The sequence below is a fragment of the Mesocricetus auratus genome, unplaced genomic scaffold (genome assembly GCF_017639785.1).
Source record: "Mesocricetus auratus isolate SY011 unplaced genomic scaffold, BCM_Maur_2.0 Super-Scaffold_100028, whole genome shotgun sequence".
Lineage (NCBI taxonomy): Eukaryota > Metazoa > Chordata > Mammalia > Rodentia > Cricetidae > Mesocricetus > Mesocricetus auratus.
This window is the reverse complement of record NW_024429209.1, coordinates 4,457,687-4,483,155: the sequence shown is the minus strand read 5'-3', so window position 1 is coordinate 4,483,155 and position 25,469 is coordinate 4,457,687. Positions and strand designations below refer to the sequence as shown.

Sequence of the window (25,469 nt, the reverse complement as noted above, 5' to 3'; positions counted from 1 at the left end):
TCTGTAGCTCACAAATACTTGTGATACCTCTGTATGGGAAACCACTGGGTCATGTGATGTCTGAAGCTTAGAGACTCCTAGAGGCTTATTTCCCCCACAAAGCATTTTACAAGGATAAGGAGGTTGCTGAGGCTGGGCACAGGATGCTTAAAGACTTTCTTAGAGGACCCTCGCCCATAGCATTGGTTAAGATTCCGAGGCCAGGGGTTGGCACTGCTTCTGCCTGTTCTGTCCCGTTTGAGACATATTTCCTTCTTTCCTGCCCAAAATGCAGGAACAGCCTTTACCATAAAAGTCTTTTTTTGGGTGGTAGGGACATCTGAGACAGAGTCTCACTATGTAGCTATGGCTGTCCTGGAACTCAATATGTAGACCAGGCTGGCCTCAAACACAGAGATCTAACTGCCTATGCCTCCCTCCCAAGTGCTAAGATTAAAGGTATGCACTACCACACCCAACAATAATTCTCAGTTCTTAAATGCCAAATACCTAGGCACACCAGGAAGATGAGTTTGATGGCTTATATGAACTATTAATGAAGACTCTTCCATCAAACCAGAAAGCTATGAACCCATATGCTCCATTCCACGCCCGCCACAACTCAAAGTGCCCAGAACAGCTCACAAAAGACAAACATATAAAAGGTATAGAAATCTTCCTTACACTTGGACTTCCGGCAACACTTTCACTCCTACAAAGAAGCTACCTTCCAGTCTAAGCTCTACAAGGCTAAGGTCCCCTTCCTCTGCTTGCACCAACACTTAAGTGGCATTTGTCTAACACATCAAGCCAATGGTCTCTTTCTGGGCAAGATGCATTACTAATCACAGCACTTGGAAGACTGAGGCAAGAGAATCACAAACTCAAGGCCAATCTGAGCTACACAGAGAGATCCTGTATCAAAATCAGAACAAATGAAAGACCTAGCAGGCCAAGAAGCTTAAATAATCAAAAGGGTGAGTCAAGCCTGCATTAGAACAAGGGACAGCAGAATGATCCATCTTGGTGACTGAGAGGTGACCAGGTCGAGTTGTAGCTAGTCTTTTTATGGGTCACAGAGCAGACTCCATCTCTTCCCTTTTTGAGGAGTCAGGCTTTCCAAATAAAGTCAACTATAAATGCTGCCATGAACTAACAAAACATTCAAGAACAAGCCCAAGCAAAACTATCCCAAGTGCAACTTCAGCGCACCCTTCTAATTCTCCCCTTCCTATGCTCCCCAAAGCAGGGCAGTGTACCCACCCCCACTAGGTGCCTTCCCAGTTTTCTCTGGTTCTGAGCAGGGACCATAAGCATTCAGGAAAATGTAAGAATCCTATTTCTCAACATACCAGCCTGCCTTTCCTCCTGGTAGTGTGTGGTCCTTAAGCTGTTGCTAAAAGACTCCCTTGGAAAACAATGCCCGGAGCAACTCTTGACCCTTTCCATAATGCCACCTGCGGTGGTTTCAATAAGAATAGCCCCACGGGTTCATATATTTGAATGTTTGGTCACCAGGAAGTGGCACTACTTGAGAAGAATTAGGTGTGACCTTTTCAGAGTAGGTGTGGCCTTTTCAGAGTCACTGTGTCACTGGAGGTGGGGTTTGAGGTTTCAAAAGTCCTTGCTAGGATAACTTCTCTTTCTTCCTGTGGATTAGGATATAGCTCTCAGTTACTGCTCCAGTGACATGTGCATAGCTATATTTCCTGATACGATGATAAGGGATTAAGCCTCTGAAACTGTAAGCAATTAATGCTGTCTCTTTTAAGAGCTGCCTTGGTAATGGTGCCTCTTCACAGCCAAAGAACAAACAGCACCCAGACCAGCTGCCTCTGAGGAGGCACACGGGGGGGGGCGGGCAGCGGCTCTGATGCTCAGAAGGTGCAGCTTTCTTCTCTTAGCCACTCAAATAGGGCAAGGACAGAGGCCACAGGCCATTTGTTAGAGTCTCCTGCACTTGTGTGTAACCCTGATCTACCCACTCACACCTCCCTGCTTGGTCCAGGCATTTGAGAAATTAGGAGCCGCACCATGGGCACCCCAGGATGCTGGTGCTGCAGAGCCCTGCCAGCTTCCTTCTCTCCTGCAGCTGTCCTCCTAGACACAACTCACAAGGCCTTTGTTGCCCTTTTCCTTCACAAGTACCTTCCTGAGAAGCCAGGGCAAACTCCCAAGCCCCACCCCTATCCTTCCTGCTTGGGCATATTTCAGCCCCTGGCTACTGCAGCCAACCTACCCACCGGACATCAGTGCAGAGACCTGAAACAAGTCAAGTCACATCTGACCTGATGCCACTACCTGAGTCAAAATCCAGGGGCTGAGATGAGCTTCCAGGGTTTCAGTGGCTGTAAATGTAGACAGCCTAAGGTGTGCCTAGGATTTATGCTCCTGGCAATGCTTTGGAGTCTTCCTCACAGCCACAAACTACAGGAAAAAGTGCTCTAACACCCCTTGCTGTCCCTGAACTCAAGCACCACAGCACATGGGATGGGGTGCTGAGGGAGCAGGGCTTTCCACATTCTTTGCCTTTTATGGCCAGGGCAGTAAGCCAGAGGAGCTCTGGGATAAGGGGTTAAAGATGACAGGGGCTGACAGCACAGTGACCTTTTTACAGGAATTCCATTTTGAAACAAATAAAAGTATGTGCCTTTCCTCCTGCAACTTGAGTAAGATATTCAGATCGGAACATGAGTGCTCTCAAGCCCACTGTCTCCTGGGCTGAACTGCTGCAATGTGGCACCGCGCTGTCTCCTGTATCACCTTCTGCTGAGTTATGGGATGGACACGCTCCTCCAAGGTAAGAATCACGAAGGACTACCACGCACAACACAGTTCGTGGAGGGCCTTGCTTTAAATAAAAGTGGCACCAGATCAAACTTAACTCCAGGAGCCACTTTGGTACAGGAGAGGCTGGCCTATGCAGCTCTGTGGTACAGCACTTGCCTGGTGTTCACAAGGCCTCGGCAACAAACCCAGCACCAGGAAGTGGAAGAAGAAGAAAGGAAGTAACTTTTATCTGGGTACGATTTAACCTAACCCAACTCCTCCCATAGCACCAGAAGGCTTAGCCTCCACTACGGCTCACAGGACCTGCCCTTAAAATCACAGCCTCGGTAAGCAGCTCCCTTCAACCATCCTTCTGGCCAGGAGAATAGCACGTACATCTTCACATTGGACATAAAGAGTGCTGCTTTAAGTTTTCTGTCAAAGATCCATGTGGAACAAAAACATCACTAACCTGTACCTCTCTCCCAGCCAGCTCCAGGGCAGTTATCACATTTCAAAACGATACACTCTGGGTGCCACAGCAGGGCTGGAGCTGCTGAGTGAGATGCTGGGGAAGATACAAGGAAAAGAAGGAATTGTGGCTGCATCCCCCAAGCTTGAGGCCTGGTCAGCTTCACTACTAAAGCCAATGATAAAAGTGTATACAGAACCTTCCCAAAGAGATAGACGGCAAGATGGCCACCAGAGGACGGCCCTCTGAACACCCGCCCATCGATGGTGGTGGGCGTCTTAAACACTGGAACACACAAAGTTTTTCTGGGAGCCTTCATTACCCCTGGCGACCCTCAGGTGTTTCTACTGTCACAACAAAACCCCCCAGTCTTGGGGCTACAGAGATGGCTTGCAGATGAGAGCACTTGTTGCTCTTCCAGAGGACCTCAGTTCAATTCCTAGCACCAACATAGTGGCTCTCAACCGCCTGTAACTCCAACTTCAGAGAATCTGACATCCTCTTCTGGCCACTGTGGGCACCAGGCATATACATGATGCACAGACATACACGCAGACAAAGCAGGCATATCCCCGCAAAAAAAAAAAAAAATTAAAACAGACAAAAACACATCTGACAGGGACTGCACAAACAAGGGAAGAATACAAAGTTATATATGCCTATACATACACTAAGAACATTGTAAAGGACAAAAAAATATTTAGGATGAAGCAATTCTTTCTAATTTTAATGTGGTGATAAAAGAATTCACAATTTAAAGTCACACTTGGGGGTGGCAGGCCTGTAGCCACAAACAAGAGGATCACAAATCCAAGGCCAGCCTGCACTACAGAGGTAATCCAAGGCCAGCCTGCACTACAGAGGTAATCCAAGGCCAGTCTGCACTACAGAGGTAATCCAAGGCCAGCCTGCACTACAGAGGTAATCCAAGGCCAGCCTGCACTACAGAGGTAATCCAAGGCCAGCCTGCACTACAGAGGTAATTCAAGGCCAGCCTGCACTACAGAGGTAATCCAAGGCCAGCCTGCACTACAGAGGTAATCCAAGGCCAGCCTGCACTACAGAGGTAATCCAAGGCCAGCCTGGGTAACTTACGAGGGCTGAAAACACAGCTCAACAGCAGAGTACCTCATGTTCAAGGTCCCACATTTAACCTCCAGTTCCTCGGAGGTTAAAAAAAAAGCACAAATAATAATTTAATAGAAATCTGTAAGAAACATTGAAGAAAGACCCCCCTTGGCTTTCAAAATGCAGGTGGTTGTGCAATGGGACGCTTATAACATATATGCCAGTAAAATCAAAATGCTAAAACATTTTTTAAGATAGTGTTTTTTTGTAGCTCAGGCTAGCCTTTGCTGTGTATCTAATGATGACCTTGAACTCCTGATCTCCTGCTCTGTCTTCCAACCCCTGTGATTATAAGGCTTTCACAGGAGTAGGAACCATGCCTGTACTGTGGGTGGCTAGGAGGCTTGGACAAAACTAGTATGAATTAACAGATTTGAGGCAAAAAGAACCAGCCCTCCTAGTTTCTATTTTTTTATGTGCAATATTTAATCTTTCTGATTTATATGTTAAGAGACATGTAGATTTGAAGAAAAGGAATTATTAATGAAATACAAAACCCTCTTTTCACAAACCATTCAATTGCCCTTATAGTCAAGTAACTTTACCAGACACTGCCTTGAGAGTATGAAAGGCCCTGTGACCAGAGGCATCCTTTCTTCTCTAAAGGCCTGCCTCTAAAACCAGGGGAGGGGGCGGACCCCAGGATCTTTTTAACTAAGTGACACCACATTCCAAATCCATGCATCTACAAACCTGGAGAGAGGAAGTATGCTACCAACTAAGCCCAGAGCTCATGGGAACACCCTCGGAGTAGAAGAAGTTCCCTGCCAAAGACAAGACTCTTCACCATGCTCAGAAATTTGCCAAGCTATGACCAGCCCTGACTGCTGAGCTAAAGGGGGCTAGAGGTATAAGAATGGTGACACATACAGCATTTATACAAACAGGGGAATAACTAGGAATCTAAGAGACGCAGAGCTCTGAGAATAAAGTGGAGGCAGAGGTCACATGTACAGGGAGGGAGGACTTGGCTTTACAATGTGGGGTCTGAAGGCATGCTGCCCAAAGAGGCAGTCAGGTACAGATAAATGACGTCTTAGTTAGGGCCTCTGTTGCTGTGAGGAGACACCATGACCATGGCAACTCTTATAAAGGAAAACATTTAATTGGGGTGGCTCATAGTTCAGTTTTCCATTATCATCATGGTGGGACATGGCAGCATGCAGGTAGACATGGTGCTGGAGAAGGAGCTGAGAGTTCTACATCTTGATCCAATGGTAACAGGAAGTGAACTGACACTGGGTGTAGCTTGAGCATAGGAGAGAGACTTTAAAGCCCTCCCCCACGGAGATACACGTCCTCCAATGAGGCCCCACCTCCCAACAGTGCTGCTCCCTATGAGTTTATGGGGGTCAATTACAATCGAACTAGCACAGATGAGTAGGAACTAACAAGTAAGGGAAACAGTGGAAAGTAAAGAAGTATTTCAAGCAGGAGAAGGAAACAGCCCACATAAAACCAGAGATGAGAAATCAGCAAGGGCAAATAGCAGGCTGGTGGGGAAGAAGGGGAGGCAAGCCATGGCAGGGTTAGGAGAAATGGTGATTTGGATCATTTTAGGGGCAACGAGAAGCCACTTAAATGGTTAGGCCAGGGAATGGTATGCTTAAAACTGCATTTTTTAAAACACGAGAGAGTTGTATGAAGAAAAGATTACAGGGCAAAAAGAAGTAATCAGCAAGTAAGGCTACAGCAGGAAGGTGACAGCAGAGGGGTCAGAGTCAAGAAAAACAGAGACACTCAATAGGGTTCGGAGGCCAATCTGAGGAACTAAGAGGTACAACAGGGAAACTAGGGGATTGGGACTAGAGATGTGGACTACTGGGTAAAGTTCTGGGTGAGTGCCAGCATGTTGGGGAGGAGGCTCTATGCAGCCTCGCACGGCTCCACACTCACCATCCTCTTGCCTCAGCCTCCTGAGTGCTAGGATTACAGGTGTGCCGCTCTGCTAAGTAGCACTGTCACGGTGGGACTCAGTGGGAAGGAAGGAAAGGCAATTTAGCAGGAGGACACAGCCTGCCTTACCATGTTGTTTGAACTGTTTGAGCCAGCTAAGGCACAGTCATGCAGATGGGAATTAAAGCAAACGAAGTGAGTCTCTTGGGAGAAAGGTCCAGAATGAGAAATGGCTAAAGGTATGCCAACCCCTACAGGACAGAGATGGAGAGAAGCACCACAGAGAATGGGTAGGTAGACTAGAGCCAGCAGAAGGAGACTCAAAACAGGTAAAGAAAACACCAGGTACTGAGAAGACAGTATATTAAAGGCTACAGAGAGGGTCAAAATACAGAGTCTTGAGACATACTGACAACTACCTCAGGAGTTAAACTGTTACTTTACAAATGACAAAAATCACATTAAAGGGCAGGAGAGACCTGTTCTTCCAGGACATGGGTTTGGTCCTTAGCACCAACATCAGGTGGCTTACAAACACCTAAGACTCTAGCTCCTGAGACCTAATGCCCTCATTGGCCTCCAAGGACTTCTGTATACAGTAGTGCACACAAATCTCTCTCTCTCTCTCTCTCTCTCTCTCTCTCTCTCTCTCTCTCTCTCTCTCTCTCTCTCTCTCTCTCTCGTGAAAAATAAACAAATCTTAATCTCAGCAAAGCTAAAAAAGCTGCAGTGGCCATAATGGTGAAAGTCAGGGACCTCCTGGAAGAGGCCAAGCAGCTCCCCACCACAGGGTCACATGGGGCACAACATCTCTGCATAAACAGCTCTCAGTCAGGCTATGTCCTATAGAAGTGAACTCTGTGAACAAAGCATCAGCCAGAGATGGCATGGAGAACTGGACCTGCTCACTGTGCTGGTTTCAAGGATGCTCAGAGACCTTCCTTGCTGGGCAATTTGCTGTGCTGAAATTTACAAAGTTACTGTGCATGCTAAATTAAGAAAAGAGAGCTAACCACACGTTATCTTCAAGATAAAGAACCTAAAACAGGAAATGAACAGACAAGGAAGTGGACAAAGCCTATAATGGTAGATGAAGCCACCTTAAGTTTCATTTTTATTCCTTAGAATAACCAGAAAGTTGCTGTCTTGCACAAAAAGACTGTTTCGGTCCTTGTTTTAAGCCATACCTTCTATAGTGAACTATTTATTTTTAAAATTGTGTGTTTGTGTGTGTATCTGAGTGTAGTTGCCAAGGAGGCCAGAAGAGGGTGTCAGATCCCCTGGAGGTGTTTTAATTTTTAAATTTAATCATTAAGTTATATGTATATGGGGGGTGCACATGAGTGCAGGCGTCCTGGGAAACTAGACTGGTGGGTGTTTGCTGGAGCTGGTGTTATAGGCAATTATGAGCTGCAAGAAGTGGGTGCTAGGAACTAAAGCTGGGTCCTCCCAAAGAACAGGAAGTGTTCTTAACTGCCAAGCCATCTCTCCAGCCCCTTACAGGTGGTTTTGAGCACCTGATATAGGTACTGGGACACAAACTTGGGTCCTCTGCAAGAGCAGTCCACACTCTGACCACTGAGCCATCTCTCCAACCCTTTCTTTAAAAAAAAAAAAAACCCAAAAGACAGAGTCATTTGTAGTGCAGGCTCCTACCTCAGCCTTCTGAATGCTGGGGCATAGCTATGTATACCTGGCATTACAGACAGAAACAGACACAACTCCTGAGACTGCAAAGCATGCAACCATCTTCCAGTTTCCCCCTTTCCAAACAGCCAGTATGAAGTGAGAGTTAAGGCCCAGCTTAACAGCAGGACATTCACAGAGACTAAAATAGCACTCACTCACGGGGCAAACAGAGTTAGCTACCACAGCTCAAATGTCTGTCATCTGAACCCTGCTCTGAAAATTCTGTTCACTCAGGTCAGTGTTATAAGTATCTGCCATTTCCCCACAGCTGTTGCAAATGTAAACAAGTCCACTTAAAAGCCAGAAGACAGCCCATTCTAATTAAACTGCTTCACAAAACAAAGACTCCCCTTAACTTGGGGAGGACTGTATCTAGAAGCTTTGGAAAAGAAGGAGATCTCCTAGGACAGGAGCGTAAGTTGGGGAAAGACCCTGAAACAAACACTCTTCCGCGTGCAGAAAGACACACAGACACCACATGTCTACACAGAGATACGTCCCGAAATATAGAGTAAAGTCATCCAAACACCAAGAGTTGGCAGAGGAGGTGCAGGTGAAATGGAGAGACCGAGTGAGGAGAGAAATGCTCACAAGGGACCACAGGGACCCAAATCACTCACAGCTTCTGTTAGCAAGGAAGGTAATTATGCAAAGTAAAAACAAGATTTAAACACACTAAACACCACCCCGTATTTTAAAAGTTTCTCGTAGGGAGAACTTTGTCTCCCTACATACAACCCAGGCTGACACTGGCCTGCAGCTTATGATCCCCTGCCTCAACCTTCTCCCTGTTGGAATTACAGGTGTGTTCCACCATGCTTGACTCTCCATTTTAACTTTCATAGAAAAATAAAAGAACTAGATCATAATTAACAACGATTCTTTGTACATTATAAACTAATAAGATTATGTTTTTTCCTTACATGTATTATCTGAGTGGTGATATATTATTTATGATTTATTAAAACTTGCCTGAGGATTCAGAAAGCAAAGTCAGCCACAAGCCACAGAATCCAGGCAAACACCTTTAATCCTAGGACTCAGGATTAAGAGGTAGACAGATCTCTGTTGAGTCCAAGGGCACACAGATCTACACAAGATTGATCCAGCCCTAAAGAGAAACAGAGCACACAAAGATGGTCTCAGCTCCTGGGATCACAGGGTCTTCAGCAGTCAGTCTCAGGCATTCATTCTCCAGCCACACTGAGGATAGGCGACAGCCCTTTTAGCCTGCTGTAGCGGTAAGAGCTAGTGGCTGGCTGCTTTGCTTTTCTGACCATCAGCTTGAAGTTTGAACTCCAGTATCTGTCACTGGTTATTTATTATGTTACATCTGGGTTTCCTCTAATTTATTAGTTTTACAATCAGAAAAAAAGAAAGAACAAAGTATTTGGAGTGTAAGAATGGCTGTGTACTAGGCAGGAACTGGGGAGCAACAGAGTCAGTTTGCACCTACACACATTGTATGTGACACCCACACCAGTGGAAACTCAGCAGGGCTGCTCAGAAGGCAGCTAGCTCAGTGCTGCCAACAGTGGGCTAGGGGGTTCAGCTCAGAGACATAGCACCACATACACACACACACACACACACACACACACACACACACCTCACACACTGCTCCCATCCACTCACACTCACTGCTCACATCCATACACACTGCTCACATACACTCACACACACTACTGACACACATGCACACACAATACTCACACACACACACTCACTGCTCACATACTCACACACACACACTGCTCACATACACTCATATACACACTATTCACACCCTGCTAGACTGCTGCTCTGGATAGAATCTGGCCTTCACTGTAAGAGTTAGCCAAGTGAAAGAATTAAGAGGAATGTCCAATACCCCAATGTCCAGTCCCATGTCACTCATGGAAGCCCAAATACCAACCCAACACAAGCCCTCACAGATTGAAGGGAAACATAAAGAGGAGGAGGCGGGGAAGAGGCCCTTAACAAGGCAGGGAGCAAGCCATGGTCAGCTAGGGAAAGGATCTAGGTACCAGCCCCCAGGATCACCTAGCAGCTGTGAGCAGAACTGCATCTTCACTACGTGTTCTAACTGCCCTTAGAGGTGATAATGATGGGCTGGTGAGGACAGAGCTGTCTGCTGCAAGGGCAGATAGGTGGGGCCAGCTCGAGTCTGTCTCAGGACACGTGGCTACCCTGACACGCTCCATGTAGGTCAGCTGCAGTCATGTTCACTGGAGTCAGGAGATCCCGTACTGGCACTATGACCTTGAGCTCCTCATTTAAACCTGGTGCTTAATTCTTTTGTGAAAAACAAGGACTAGACTGTAAGGGAAAATGAGATAAGATTGTGGTTTTGATCCTGTGGGAAAGAGGAAGACTGTATTCCAAAGCTGACAAAAGGGAGCTCTCTATCTCCACCTACTGTTTGTACCATTGTCAAAACAAATGTTTCTAAACATCTGCACCCTGAAGAGGAAGAAGAAACGCTGCCAAAACCAACAGGCCATCATCAGCGTGGTTTAGAAGCCCCTTGGCTGGAGCCAAAGAATTTCTCGAGTTGTTAAAACCTGCAGTACACAGAAATACATAGAGTCACATGGCAATGCTGGACTTTTCATCATTCTGCCCTCCCAGCTGTGTTGTCTGAAGTCAAATTCTTAAGGATTCATTACAGGCCAGGAAGAGGTGTGGAGAAACAGCAACAGCCTCGAGTTCACTTCTCCCTGCCACCAAGCCACACATGGAGGGCATCAAGGAGCAAAGTGGATTCTCAAATAGTCACAGATCATTCTGGAATGCTTGCCAACTGTTGCTGTCACTTTCCTGCATAAGATATCACTGCTCCACAACAAGATGTTTTGGGGATTGTCTAAATGACTCAACTCTGGCTGCTCTTGTAATGAGTAAGATGTCTTCCTGCTGTTTTTCTCATGGAATGAAGTTTCAAAAACAAAACATTACAAACCTGAATGGCAAGCTATGAGATTGTGTGTGTGTGTGTGTGTCCCAGATTCTACTCCTGCCCTATGGCTAGCTCCCTACAGGTCTAAGTTTCTTCACCAATTCAAAATCATACCATGTGTTCTCTACAATGTCTTAAACTCAATAATCCTGTTACACAGACATCCACAGCCTGGGAACTTTGCTGACAATACACATTCATGCTTTCTAGAGATGAGGAGCACCACCAGATACTGAAAGGACATTTCTACCCTCAATCTGTGCCAAGGAGACTTATGGTGCTTAAGCAAGGCTTTAATGGTGCCAAACACATCAGTAAGTGACACTATAGTATGCTTATTAAAATTCTGCAGCAGAAGCGTGGGTGGTAGTGGTGCACGCCTTTAATCCCAGCACTCGGAGGCAGAGGCAGGCAGATTTCTGTGAGTTCGAGGTTAGCTTGTTCCAGGACAGCCAGGGCTGTTACACAAAGAAATCCTATCTCAAAAAAAGCAAAAAAAGAAAAGGAAAAAGAATTTGCAGCAGAGATTAAAGCAGGCTTAATGCAAGGCCATCTAGCGCTTGTTCACAAACCATAAAACAAGATCCCACCACCAATAAGATTAAATGCAATTGCTAGTAAAATTCAAATGGCGTTTTTTTCTGTTGTAGAAACTGAAATGGTGATGGGAAAGTCTTAAATTCATATGAAATTTTAAGAGGTCTTACACAAAATAATTCGAGGTGGGGAGGGGCAGATTGAAGACTTATTCTTCTTTCAAACTTCCTACAGAGCTACATGCTGAAGTGATGTACCATCATGGGGCATACAGAGGTCAGTGGTACCCAACTGAGAATACATACATCTATGGTCAGCTGTTTCTTGACAAGGGTGTCACACATTCAGATGGAGGAAGAACAGTCACAGATGCTGCTGGGCAAATGAACATCTAAATGAACATCTATACACAACAGGAGTTGGTTGGTTCCCTACCTCACATCATATACAAAACTAACCCAGAACCGATGACACCCTAAATGTAAGAGTTCAGACACTAAAGCTCCTAAAAAACAAAGTGAGAATCTTCATGTCTTCGAATTGGGCAATGGGTTCTCAGAAGCAACACCCAAAACAAAATCAAAAATTAAGAGTAAAACTGGAACTCATCAAAATAAAAATGACTTTCAGAATAGGAGAAAATATTTGCAAATCTTATCTGGTAAGAACACAGCTATCCAAGTACATAAAGTACACTTAAGACTCAAACTGCAAACAACCCAACTGGAAAATGGACAAAGGGACTTGAATAGACAGGCTTCCAACAAGGACAACAAACAGTCGCGGAGCAGGTGAGGATGCTCATTGCTACTGCTACTCTGGGAACCACAAATCAACCACCACAGGTACAAGTCACATTCTCTAGGCTGGATAGAAGAAAGAAGTGGTAAGTACTGTCAAGGATGTGAAGAAACTGAGGCTTGTACATTGGTGTTGGCAGCAGAAAATGGGCGAGCTGATGCTGGGTAGTGGTGTCACACTTCTTTAATCCTAGTACTTGGGCAGCAGAGGCAGGAGGGCTGCTGAGTTCGAGGCCAGCCTGGTCTATAGAGCAAGTTCCAGGACAGCCAGGGCTACACAGAAAAACCCTATCTCAAGAAAAAAAAGAAAAAAGAAAAAGAAAATGGGGCAGTTGTTATAGGAAATAGTTGGATAGGTGTCAAAGGTTAAACACAGAATCACCATTTGATCTAGCAAACTTCAATTCTAGTATAACACACACTCAAGAGAAATGAAAAGATGTCTACAAAAACTTGTACATCACTGTCTATACAGCAGCATTATTCATTACTCACAGTAACAGAAAAGTAGATGTCAAATGCTCATCAATAATAACAAACAGACAAATTTGGTAGATCCATATAATAGCTAATAGCTATTACTGTTGCAATAATTATCAATATTTGCACTAACATTCATCCTCAGTAAGAATGAAGTACTGGCACATGGTACTTTGTGGATAATCTCAAATTATTATCTAGTTAAAAGGAGAGGCATGAGTATATAAAATTCCCAGGGGCATCGAGGGTAAGGGCAGTGCTGAAAATGTTAGAGGATAGCTGCTCTATACTATGAAGTACTAAACATCACTGAAATCGAGGTTCTTTAACATGGTTAACTTTATGTTACATACATTTCCACCTCAAACTACAAACAAGCTGTAGCTAGGGATGCATCTGGAACTCTCTCCTGTTTCGCAGTCTTAGTGCACCACAGACAGCCCCTTTCAGTCTAGACCATGGACACACTCGTGACAGTGCAGGAAGCTGCTGTGCTAGAAGGTGAGACTGCAGGAATCTGACCCTTTGATTTCTTTCTTTCAAGCAGAACTCCTTTGGAAGAGGCACATTTTACCCATCTTTGTGCATGTGTCCATCAGTGAACAGGTACAGACTGGTGACTCCATAAAGACAAGACCCCAGTTCCACATGGGGTCTGCAGTGCCTCTGTCCATACACTTTATTCTCTGAGAACAGACAAGACTGGGCACGCTCAGGGTGGTTATGGCTGCAGACCATACGCTTTATTCTCTTCATACACCTGTCCAGGCCTCTGGCTGCTCCCCTTCTATAAACATATGTCTCTCCTTCAATTGCCATTTCCTTTTACAAAAAGGCTTTATTTCCCATCAGGGATTATCTTAAACCACAACCAGAATTGTCAACTGTCTTAACTTGTTTGGTTTATATTCACCTATTCTGTTGACACCAGATTATGACTTCCTTGAAATGCAATTTCCTTCTGGGAGCAAGAATGGGTCTTCCTCCCCTCTGGACTCTGACCCAGCACCTCTGCCACTTCAAGATTCAGAAGCTACTAGAAACCAACATAAAGTTCTTAATGGAAAGGAAAAGAGATGCTTCCTATCTAAAGGAAAATACAAAGCCACCGAATAAAATATAGAATAAACTTAAGTATTCACAAATTTGAGCTGTGGGGAAAGATTCCCAAAAAAACACCTGTACATCAGGAGCCCATCAACTGTGGCATTTACACACTGAAGGCAACGAGAGGTTTCCAGACAAGATTTAACTAGCCTTCTGATTTGGCAGTGTTCAGGACCAACAATTACGAAAGGGAGGTGGAGGGATTGTGGCATTGAGGTTTCTCTCAAGCTGTACACTGGGTATTACCACCACCGTCTGGACAGAATGAAGATCTGTCTATTATAAGGGGTGAGAGGAAATAGTAGACTCAGAAGAGCAGACTGTTCATGTGTTTAGTAAGCATGGGTAAAGAGCTAATGCCATCCATCAGCCTCTAACATTTTTATCTAATCATTTTCTTTTTCAAATGTAGCAAACTTCTTTTTATTTTCAGAAATAAAAAGAATGGTCCTGCCCAGTTGGCTAGTTGAGTTCTGTCTTGCAGTACCAGGGTCTTCCTACTCCATCCTCAAGTGCTGGGTTCCAAAGCCATGCCATTCTATGAAATAGAAACAATGGGACTGAAAAACTACAGAATGGATTGAACTGTGACCTCTATGCCTCATAACCTCTTGGGGCATCCAGTAAGCTACCTGTTGTGCAGAACAGTCACCTATGAACCAGACAGCTAACTGCAGCTGGGGAAGGGATAGAACAAAGACTTAACAGGCTCTACCAACAGTCTCCTTCTCAAAGACTGTCCTCTGTGGTGCTTGTCACGTTCCACCCAACAACAGCTGCTCATGATAATCAATGTCTGACAGATCAGAGAAAGCCCTTAATGTGTCGCCAAGGGGCAGTTCAACAGATGGCACAATGACTTACAACCAGAATCATTAATTACAATCTCTTATTAGTCCCAAGGTACTGTGCTGAAATGCTTCCTCAGTGAAAGATGAGCGCTTCAGATAAATGGCCGTCTGCTACTGCTGATGACGTTCCCTTTAGGGTTCTGGTCAGTGCTGAATCTACAGGAAAGCCACACTACTGCTCAGCTGTCTCCTATCTTCCACATTCAAGCTGGCTAGACGGTTGAAGTCCCCAGCAGCTTTACCTATCACAGCTTCCAAAATCATTGCAGGTAAGGCTCTGGCATTCCCTCTCTAGTCAGCTGACCACAGAATGACCAATGTAACAATCACCAGAGCTAGCTCAGTGTTCCCTCCCTCTGTGTCAGAGAATTTTCCTTAGCGGGAAAAGGGTGGCCTTCCGCTCCCTTATCTACTGAGGGGACGTCATGAGATGTTTCTTGCGATCATTATGAGCTATTCTCTGACTCAGACCCCTCTGTCCTTCCCAGAAACAGAGAGGAGAAACTGCTAAGAAACAAAGCTCAACAACGTGGGGCAGACGGAACCCCAACAGCCACACTGATGGCTCTGCTCCCCAAGGACAAGGAGCTAATCTGAATTAAGCAGATGGTGAGGGGATTCTAAACCCTTTCTTGCTGGAGACACCCAGATACATGCTCTCAACTCAGGAAAAATGGGTTCCTGCCCAGTTTGAATCAGGCTACATAAACACAACTGAACTTGTAGAATATGTACAGGAAGAGGTTGGAGGCAGGAAACTTACTGGTAAGCATGTGTATATGTCAGAAATAAACCTCAAAACAATTCAGATTCCCAAATATAAATAAGTAAGTACCCTTTGGTTTTGCTGACCCTTCTGTATCTCAATTTATAATGTTTCAACTCTAAACTGAAGCAATTTTAAGATCCTAAATGCTGCCACTGTTTTCACAATGTGAGTTTTTCTTTCCTGAACATGCTAAAAGCATGACTTCAGCTCTTAACTAGGCTACAGTAAACACAGTTATCCGATGGACACTTCTAGTTTTCAGAAGATAAAAATAAAGGTTAATCCAGGAATAAAATAGGAAGGGCAGGCAGTTTAGGTCTGTTCTGCAATGTACTCACTTCTAGCTTTTTCTCTTTTTCTGACAAAACCTCTTTCTGGTTTTGGGTATACTCCACCAGCATCCGAGCCAGCTGGCGCCGGTCTTCCAGTTCCGCTGCCAGGCGCCCGTTATATTCCGCTAGTAAGAGACATGCTTCATCTACTGTTTTTGAAAGACGTTCAGCTGCCTCTTTGTCTGAGTACAAATAAGAGCAGAAAACAGACAACATACAAATCACACAGGTATGACTGCAAACATTCCTGAGAGAAGGTTCACAGAATCCAAGAATAAACCGGAACCTGCGAACCAACAATGCTGGCCAGCCAAGAATCCAAAGGTGCCAACTCTGTCAATAAGACACATTTCCTAATTACCTGAAGTGAGGCAACTGGATGGGGCAGGAAAGCTGGCAGGCTGAAAGAGCTTCCAGCAAAAGCTCTCCAAACAACCAGCATACAGATATTTAGGGTCATCTGTGAAATGATATCCCTCGCCTCCGAGAAGATGAAGCACTTTTGCTTCTATTACTGCACTAAGAATATGTTTTCCACTGTTCTGAACAGAGCAAGTACTCACTCTTGGGTGTGGAGAGACTGACAGGAAACAGAAGTTGTATGAGGGGCTCAGATGTGGTCTCAGAAACTGACCTGCATAACTCTGTTCACCAGAGAAAAAGCCTGGCATGTGGGAATAAGTTTGCCTCCCACGCTTGCAAAATATAGGATCTAAAAAGGAGGAAGGGTCTTTCAGATGTATGTGAACATGACCCTCAGTAGAAATAGTTTATAAAAACACAAATAAGAAGCAGTGCCACGTATGGTGACTGCCACAAATTCCGATCAGCCTGCTTACACAGCAAGATCCTAAAAACAACAACAAAACAAAACAGAAAAAAGAAGGGGGAAACATATTTTTCTTAGATGTGCACGATATCTTGTGTTGCATTTTAAGTGTCAGTCATCATTGAGCAGACTGATATCACGTCCACATAATGTGTCCTGTCAACCATGCTTTGGGGAAAGAAGAGAAACACTAAGTACAAGAAAGGTATTCTTGGAAAGAAGTGCTGAACAGAGGCTGGTGTACAAATGAGCAGAGACAAAAGGATGATTTAGCCATAAGGAACTGCTGCAATTGTGTGGTGATGCTGTAAGTTTAAACACGTGCATCTTTCTTTTGGGGGCCGGAGAGATGGCTCAGTGATTAAGAGCACTTTATTGCTGTTCTAGAGAACTTGGATTTGGTTCTCAGCACCCACATCAGGTAGCTCACAATCACCCGTAACTCCAGTGCTGGAGGATCCAATGAAATTTCGGCACCTGCATACATGTGGGGCATATAAACTCACATAGGCACACATATAAACATAAATAAAAAAATATTAAAAATAAATAAAAGAAAAAGGTCTTTTGGGTGAAAATAGTAGGTTGATGCTTCAAAATAGAGGTTACCAGAGCTGCCAGCAGTTCCACAGACAGTTTGTCCAGGCAATGGAATTTAGAGGTTCCAGCACAGAGTAGCTATCTGGTCCTTACTTGCCTCTGTGAACACCGGAAAATGAACTGCTGAGGGCTCCCTGATGCCACAGATGAGGTTTTCCTCCCTCCTTGGGTTAGAGAACACACACTTGGGATGAGTGAGCAAAGCAAGGTGGGCAGAGGGCCTGGGACAGAGGGCAGGGACCAACGCAGTGCAGACTGGCAGTGCGAGCAGTGAGCAAGCTGAGTGGCTACCTTCGGCTTTGTCAGCTCTAGACTGCCGATCTCTTTATAACAGCAATTGCTAGACACCTGTGGCAAAAATGGCAAGGAAATACTAATTTTTAAGATTTAAGATAAAAAAAAATCAATTCTCACCCACGAGAACTTGTATAAAGAAACCAGATCATTTATACAAGTAATTGGAACTCAGAAACCACATTTTATCACTTAAGAGTTACACAAAACCACAGGCTGGGAATCAGATTAGTGTCTTGCTCAACCACCAGGGGGAGGGGGAGGAGGAAGAGAAGGGGGAGGGAGGAGAGGGGAGGGAGGGAGGGAGGGAGGGAGAGAGAGAGAGAGAGAGAGAGAGAGAGAGAGAGAGAGAGAGAGAGAGAGAGAGAGAGAGAGAGAGAGAGAGAGAGACAGACTGGCCGACTGTCTAAATGAGATGTCTTCATCAAACCCCTCCCCTTAGGGCTCAGGGAACCCCAAGGTTATAAGAACAAGAGCCAGTGGGGATGGAGGGAGGACACTAAGGAAATAGTGTCTTCCAAACACAACAGGACTGATGCTCATATGACTTCACAGAAACTGTGGTAGCATGCATGGGAGCTGCACAGGTCTGAGGCAGATAGGGCCCCAGTGCTGAGTAGAAGTGGACAAGAGCCCCCATTCCTAACTATCTCTAAGCCCCAAATCTTCACAAAGGAAATATTAGTTTTTTCTAGTGGAGTCTCTCTGGACATACAAACCACATTTACAGGCAGGCCCATGCCCAGCAGTAGATGGCCAACATGAAACGAACTCGATGGTACTTAAGATGCTTTGTCCTGTAATTTGTTAGTTAAAATTCACCTTACTGGTCTTTTGCTTATATATATGGGTTTCTGATTTTCTGTTTTTATATGTTTTGTTTCTTTGTGTGTGTTTAATTATGGTTTATTTGTTCTTCTATTTGTTTTCAAAAGAGAGAAAGAAGGTATGGAGTTGACGGGTGGAGAAATAGGGAGGATCTGGGAAGAGGTGAGAGGGGGGAACTGTGATCAGAATATATCATGAAAAAATTTCAATTAAAAAGGGGGGGTAGCCGGGCAGTGGTGGTGCACGCCTTTAACCCCAGCACTTGGGAGGCAGAGGCAGGCAGATCTGTTAGTTCGAGACCAAAAAGGGAGAGTGTTTTACACAAAAACTGTAGTCCAAATGCAGAAGCAGATATTACCTGGGGTTGACTGTGGCTGTGCTCTGGCCTGCCCTCCCCAGGCCTTGCCTCCTCTATCTGGGCTCAGGAACCCTGATTCCTGGGTTGACTCACTCAAACACTTAATTTCTGATAGTCCCCAAGTTTTCCCCGTCCCCTTCATTTCTCCTTTCTTAAGAGCCACCAGCATAGGAGGGAAACTGTAGCTGTCTCCCACCAGCATAGGAGGGAAGCTGTAGCTGTCTCCCACCAGCATAGGAGGGAAGCTGTAGCTGTCTCCCACCAGCATAGGAGGGAAGCTGTAGCTGTCTCCCACCAGCATAGGAGGGAAGCTGTAGCTGTCTCCCACCAGCATAGGAGGGAAGCTGTAGCTGTCTCCCACCAGCATAGGAGGGTAACTGTAGCTGGCTCCCACCAGCATAGGAGGGTAACTGTAGCTGTCTCCCACCAGCATAGGAGGGTAACTGTAGCTGTCTCCCACCAGCATAGGAGGGAAGCTGTAGCTGTCTCCCACCAGCATAGGAGGGAAGCTGTAGCTGTCTCCCACCAGCATAGGAGGGTAACTGTAGCTGGCTCCCACCAGCATAGGAGGGTAACTGTAGCTGTCTCCCACCAGCATAGGAGGGAAGCTGTAGCTGTCTCCCACCAGCATAGGAGGGTAACTGTAGCTGTCTCCCACCAGCATAGGAGGGTAACTGTAGCTGTCTCCCACCAGCATAGGAGGGAAGCTGTAGCTGTCTCCCACCAGCATAGGAGGGTAACTGTAGCTGTCTCCCACCAGCATAGGAGGGTAACTGTAGCTGTCTCCCACCAGCATAGGAGGGTAACTGTAGCTGTCTCCCACCAGCATAGGAGGGAAGCTGTAGCTGTCTCCCACCAGCATAGGAGGGTAACTGTAGCTGGCTCCCACCAGCATAGGAGGGTAACTGTAGCTGGCTCCCACCAGCATAGGAGGGTAACTGTAGCTGTCTCCCACCAGCATAGGAGGGAAGCTGTAGCTGTCTCCCACCAGCATAGGAGGGTAACTGTAGCTGTCTCCCACCAGCATAGGAGGGTAACTGTAGCTGTCTCCTACCAGCTAGTACTTCTTGGCTATTACCTCACTTTCCTGCTCCCCTCAGTAGCAAATCAGGAGCACTTACAGTCCCAGCAGTCAGCCCCTCTCTCCTATCTCAAGAAGTTCACCCCAATCAGCCTTCCAAATTCTCAGTGTATAACCTTCCAGTCTCTGTTGTGGAATATTTGTACACTGTGTAAAAATATATTGCCATGACTGGTATAATAAAAAGCCGATAGCTAAGAAGAGGTTAGGCTAGACTCCTCTATTTGACCAGGAGTGATTGTGATGAGCTCAATAGCACACCTAGAATTCTAGGCACTGAATCACCTTAAAGTTTGTCAGTGTGTATCATACATTTTTTTCCTTTTAGCAAAGGATCTTGAGTTTACAGCCTATCTCTACTGCTCTACACATACACTATTTGCGCCATGTTGCCAACAGATCTTATTTAGAGAGTGGCCAGCTGTGACACCTCAGCATTTCTGCTGTAACTATTCAGATCACTACGTACATTCTGTTTCAAAAATTCCTTTTGTTGTGGTTTATTTTTATCTATTTATTTAAGATTTTTATTTGTACGAGTGTTTGCCTGCATGTGTGTCCGTATATGGCCTGTATGTCTGATGCTGAAAGCAGTCAAAAGACAGCATCAGATTCCCTGGAACTGGAGTTACAAGCGGTGCTGGGAACCAAACCCAGATCCTATGAAAGGGCAGTAAGAGCTCTTAACTACTGAGTCATTTCTCCAGCCCCAAGATTTATCTGTATTATTTTTATTTATATGTATGAGTGCATGTGAGTATGCCATATGTGTGTGAGTATTCATGGAAGCCAAAAGACTATATCAGATGCCCTGAGCTGGAGTTAAAGGTATCATTAGCTGCCCAATGTAGGTGTCTGAATTGGAACCCAGTTCCCCTGCAGGAGCAGGAAGTACTCTTAATGTGAAGAACTTCCTTGTTCAGCATGCTGAATGGCTTCACATGCCAAGATGGCAGAGCACCCATCACACTGACAGTCTCTGCCTAGGATATAGCGTGACTACAGGCAGCTCCTTCTTTCCTATCTTTCACCTAAATGACCTTCTTACCTGTTATTTTTTCCAGCAAAGACACATCTTGCACTTCCTGGGGTAGGGACGCAATCTTCTGTCGCACAGTAGCATCCCCTGATGCAGCATTTTCCAGATCCTGCAATGCTTTGATTAGCTCCTCAGTCTATAAACAGCAAAGACAAATAATATAATCCATTAAGACATAATGGAGTTAAAGAAAAGTAGCTTGAGGCAAATTATAAAAAACGGTCATTCTTAGCATAAAAAAAAAAAAACCCAAAAACAAACAGGCCAAAAGTCACACAAACATCTATTGTTACTACCAGGACTTTGTGGATGGAGATGATATGGATGGATCCTAAAGACATGAAGTTAATTGTTCTAAGTCTACAACACATAAATAAACCTTTACAGAATGCTTTTTTTAATTAAAGAGCATATTTTTGGCAACTTAATACGGCAACTTAAGAATAGTTCATGCTGCTTAATTCCAAATGAAGCATTGTTTACAGTATAAAACAGTCTATAATATAGAAAAAGACAAAAGCACCAGATGTTGAACAGCTGTGTGTTGACTGATTAAATTATTTTTAAAGTTTGCTGTACAAAGTAAAGATCACTGCCAACATTAAAATGTCAAATGAATTAACCCATTAGGAGTTAAAAACAAGAAAAGCATTTTCTGCATCTATCAAAGGGGCTTTCCCAAGCCATGAGAAAGCCCAGAATGCTGATAAGTGGCAGAGCACAATGACCCAAGAACGTTATCCTGAAAGTCGATGATCCAAGCTCCCACCCTTTAAAGGTCTTAGATGCAAAGATATGACCTGACATTGCTTTTATTTAATCCTGTCTAACCCATTGTTTTAACATTACACAACACATACATACTTCCTAGTTACCTATGTCCTGACCATGTTCATGTAGAATACAGTTAAGATGACATGAGGCCGTCTCATCCAACCAACAGGACATGGACAGCCAAGCATTATGGCATACGCTTGTCGTCCCAGCACTGGGGAAGCTGAAGCAGGAATATTGGTTTTTTTTAAATAGGACCTCACTATATAGCCAGGCTGACCTTAAACTCCTGATCCTGTTGCCTCAGACTCCCCAGTGCTAGTATTACAGATGTGATCTGCCATAACAGGAAGATGTCAAGTTTAAGGCCAGCTGGCATTACACAGTAAGATTCTTATCTCAAAACATTAAAAACAAAACAAACAAAAATGGGGCATGGACTCTGAATAATGACAGATCCAAATTCAAATTAAGATACTTGGCAAGTCACTTAAATGCTACTCAATCTGGTTTTGTTGTGGCTCATTTTCTTTGATAATAAACAGAAGAACCAAACCAAACTTATTTCATATGGGGTTATCTAAGGCAAATGCACCCTTAAATACTAACTCCCTGTTACAATACTTTCAACAGAGGCTATAGTAAAGTAAATTTTCTACTGGCAGTTACAAGACTGTCCTTAGATAGTAATAAGTTGCTTGTTTATAAACAAGAGTGTTATTAGCAACAGGCACAGCAAAGTGATTCAGAACATCTTTATCATGCCATATAGATCTGCTTCTAAAGAATATTTTTCATTTTTAGAAGACAAAACAAATTCCAAATACTTTATAAGACAAACCCATTATAAAGTCATCCTGTGAAAGGCAGGGTGAAGTCAGATGTCTCAGAAGTTCTGGGTGAGCTATTGTACCCGCTGCCCTTTGACAAGCCACACTACTAGTAACAAGCGCCACCTTGTGGCCATGATCTTCAATTAGGGGTCACCTGGAGTTATTTTGTGCCAGGGTCACATACCAAGAGGGGGCCTGCGGAAGGATCTTGGGGAGAGTAACTTCCGGGGTAATCATCATCTTCCTCCTCTTGTATCTGCTGAAAAGTTCGTTTCAGAGACTTCTTCTCTTCTGTTGCTAGGAAAATAATGTGACAAATGTGAGCTGCACGTCCTGCACAAGCATCCCATGCTCTGTACAATGACCACAGGTAAAATTGGGGTGGGGGTGGGGTAAGGTGTTCAGTTTCAGAGATGGCTTCATGCTGACTTTCTTGCTAGTTCTTTTAAATTGGTGTAACTTCTTATATTATTGAAGAGACAAAAAAGTTCCCAGTCTGCCATCTCAGATCAACTCTGAATCCAAGAAAATGTTACTGGAAAGCATCTAAAACTGGTATGTCCCAAGCTACCAGTTAGAACCTTCCTTCCTTCAAAAGAAGTAAACAGTAAAATGGTAAGAAAAATGAGATAATATAATGAAGTAAAGCAACATGTATGAGGGGGACAGAGAACACACTGCATATGAAACAGCTTTATGCTTTCCAAGGATCATTTTAGAAAATAAATAGGAGGGACAAATTCATCAATAAAACTGTCAAAGATTTCAAGTACAAAAATACCCTATAAACTCTTTCTTTAAAAACGGAATAAACCCAATTTTAATGTAAAATAAAAAAAACTATTACTGAGAAACATGATTGATTCTACTGGAAGAAATTACTTAAGTTTTCATTCTAGAATTAACTACTTTTGAGGCTGGCAAGTTACATTCTTTATTATCTGTCCCCTGTGCTTTTATGTGATTATGATAGATGTGTTAATTCTAAAATCATTCCTATTGCATCACATCGGGCAACACAAAACAAGCACAAACAACTGGGGAAATAAATCTAAATGATAAATCTGCATTTGAAAGAAATATTGGGCACGAAGTATGTGCAGAGCATTGTGATGCTTTCTTTACCTTCATCCTTCCAACAACTCTGACAGAACATTCCATTACAAGCAGAAAAGGACCCAGGGAGGTTAGACAACTCCCTGGCACAACACCAAATAAGCACAAGTACTTTTATCTGTCAAAAAGGAGGTACCAGGTACCTGCCTTGGAACTTGTTGCACATACAGGGTAACTCACCAGGAAGGTGCACACACGTTCACTTACATCTCTTATGGAACCAAGGATGCAGCTCCCATTTTCTATCTTACTCATTAATTAGCTATGTTAGACAGGAAGGCCAATGAATAGCATGAATTGTAATTTTTTCTTATAGTTTTGTTTGTTGTATGGAAGGGAGAAAACATCCAGCCACATTTATGATAGAGATTGTCCCTGTTTTGCACAATGCTAAGATGGAGAACAGCTCTCTCAGTTTAGTGAAATGACACCAGTCCCCAGCAGCAAGTACACTTCAGGTCTCATGGCCAGGTGTATTAACTCTGAGTCCTGGGATGAAGTGATTTCTCTAATATTTCAGTTCCCAAATCACAACAATAACCAATCATTTCTTTTCTGCCATGTCTGGCAGTGACAGTCATAGTGTATCAGTTCCTCAGCCCACAAGGACAGGTGAGTGGATAGTTGTGTCACCCTATTTCTCAGTGATAGATACTACATGACATTTCATAAAAATATTAAGTAGAGAATTGGCCATAAAAGTGAAAGCACAACAAAGAAGCTGCAATTAAAGCCATGGTGGAACTGAATCTGAATAGCACTAAGAGAGATGAGGAGTAAGAGCTTGAGTAAGGCTAACTCTGCACAGAGGGCCTCGTGATGCCGTGAGGCTAACACTGCACAGAGGGCCTCGTGATGCCGTGAGGCTAACACTACACAGGGACCTCGTGATGCCGAGAGGCTAACACTGCACAGAGGGCCTCGTGATGCTGAGAGGCTAACACTGCACAGAGGGCCTCGTGATGCCGTGAGGCTAACACTGCACAGAGGGCCTCGTGATGCCGAGAGGCTAACACTGCACAGAGGGCCTCGTGATGCCGTGAGGCTAACACTGCACAGAGGGCCTCGTGATGCCGTGAGGCTAACACTGCACAGAGGGCCTCGTGATGCCGTGAGGCTAACACTGCACAGAGGGCCTCGTGATGCCGTGAGGCTAACACTGCACAGAGGGCCTCGTGATGCCGTGAGGCTAACACTGCACAGAGGGCCTCGTGATGCTGAGAGGCTAACACTGCACAGAGGGCCTCGTGATACCAAATTAGCAGCAAAAGTGAAGAGGATGATGGTTGAAGAAGTGATCCCACAAAAACACTTCACACTAAAGCAACTTTCAGAATGTATTGAGTAACAAATAATGCAATCTCAGCCAGACAGAGGCTGAGAGAGGAATTGAGAATTCAAGGCCAGTCAGGACTACACAGCAAGACTGTCTCAAAATAAAATAAAAAGGGCGGAGGATGTTAACGCACAGGCAGAACACTTACTTACCTGACACACGTGAAGCCCTGTCTAGTACCCAGCCTTCAAAACATATTAAAAAGAACTTTCCCAGTTTTAAAACACTGAAGGCAAGACTGTTCAAACTATTCTTGATACATTTCTTACAATGAAAATAACTATTTCAATATTTCTTCTTTTTGATTTTTTCTAGTTCTAAGAATGAAATTTAAGGACTGGATCTTGTTCAGCTTCATCCTAGACAATGGTTTATTGAGACAGGGCCTTGTTATGTGGTTCAAGCTGGCCTTCCAATCACAAGGTAGCCCAGACTGGCCTCAAACTAACAATCCTCCTGTCTCTGTCTCCTGAGTCCTGGGACTACAGGAATGTGCCACTGGGCCCAGCAAAAGCAACTGTTGATTTTATTGTTTTTCTTTTCACTATATATATATATATTTGTAGTCACTGCTTTAACTGACCAAAAAAAAAAAAAAAAAAAAAGGCACAGA

The 25,469-nt window shown here is 44.3% G+C and overlaps 1 protein-coding gene across 3 annotated transcripts in view; it reads right to left on the bottom strand.

Annotated features, from left to right (window-relative positions):
- Rprd1b (regulation of nuclear pre-mRNA domain containing 1B) overlaps positions 1-25,469 on the bottom strand; it is a 47,162-nt gene that overhangs the window by 3,559 nt on the left and 18,134 nt on the right. Inside the window, exons 4-7 of one of the 3 annotated variants that reach the window (XM_021234433.2) lie at positions 22,589-22,701; positions 20,807-20,933; positions 15,775-15,950; positions 3,221-3,316 (exon numbers count right to left, since the gene is read on the bottom strand). In XM_021234433.2, the coding sequence (XP_021090092.1) occupies positions 3,263-3,316; positions 15,775-15,950; positions 20,807-20,933; positions 22,589-22,701 (470 nt within the window). In that variant the 3' untranslated portion in view covers positions 3,221-3,262. Of the gene's footprint in view, positions 1-3,220; positions 3,317-13,433; positions 14,355-15,774; positions 15,951-20,806; positions 20,934-22,588; positions 22,702-25,469 lie in introns of those variants that run through there. The other 2 variants (XM_040733080.1, XM_005082656.4) reach the window with 2 other exon arrangements.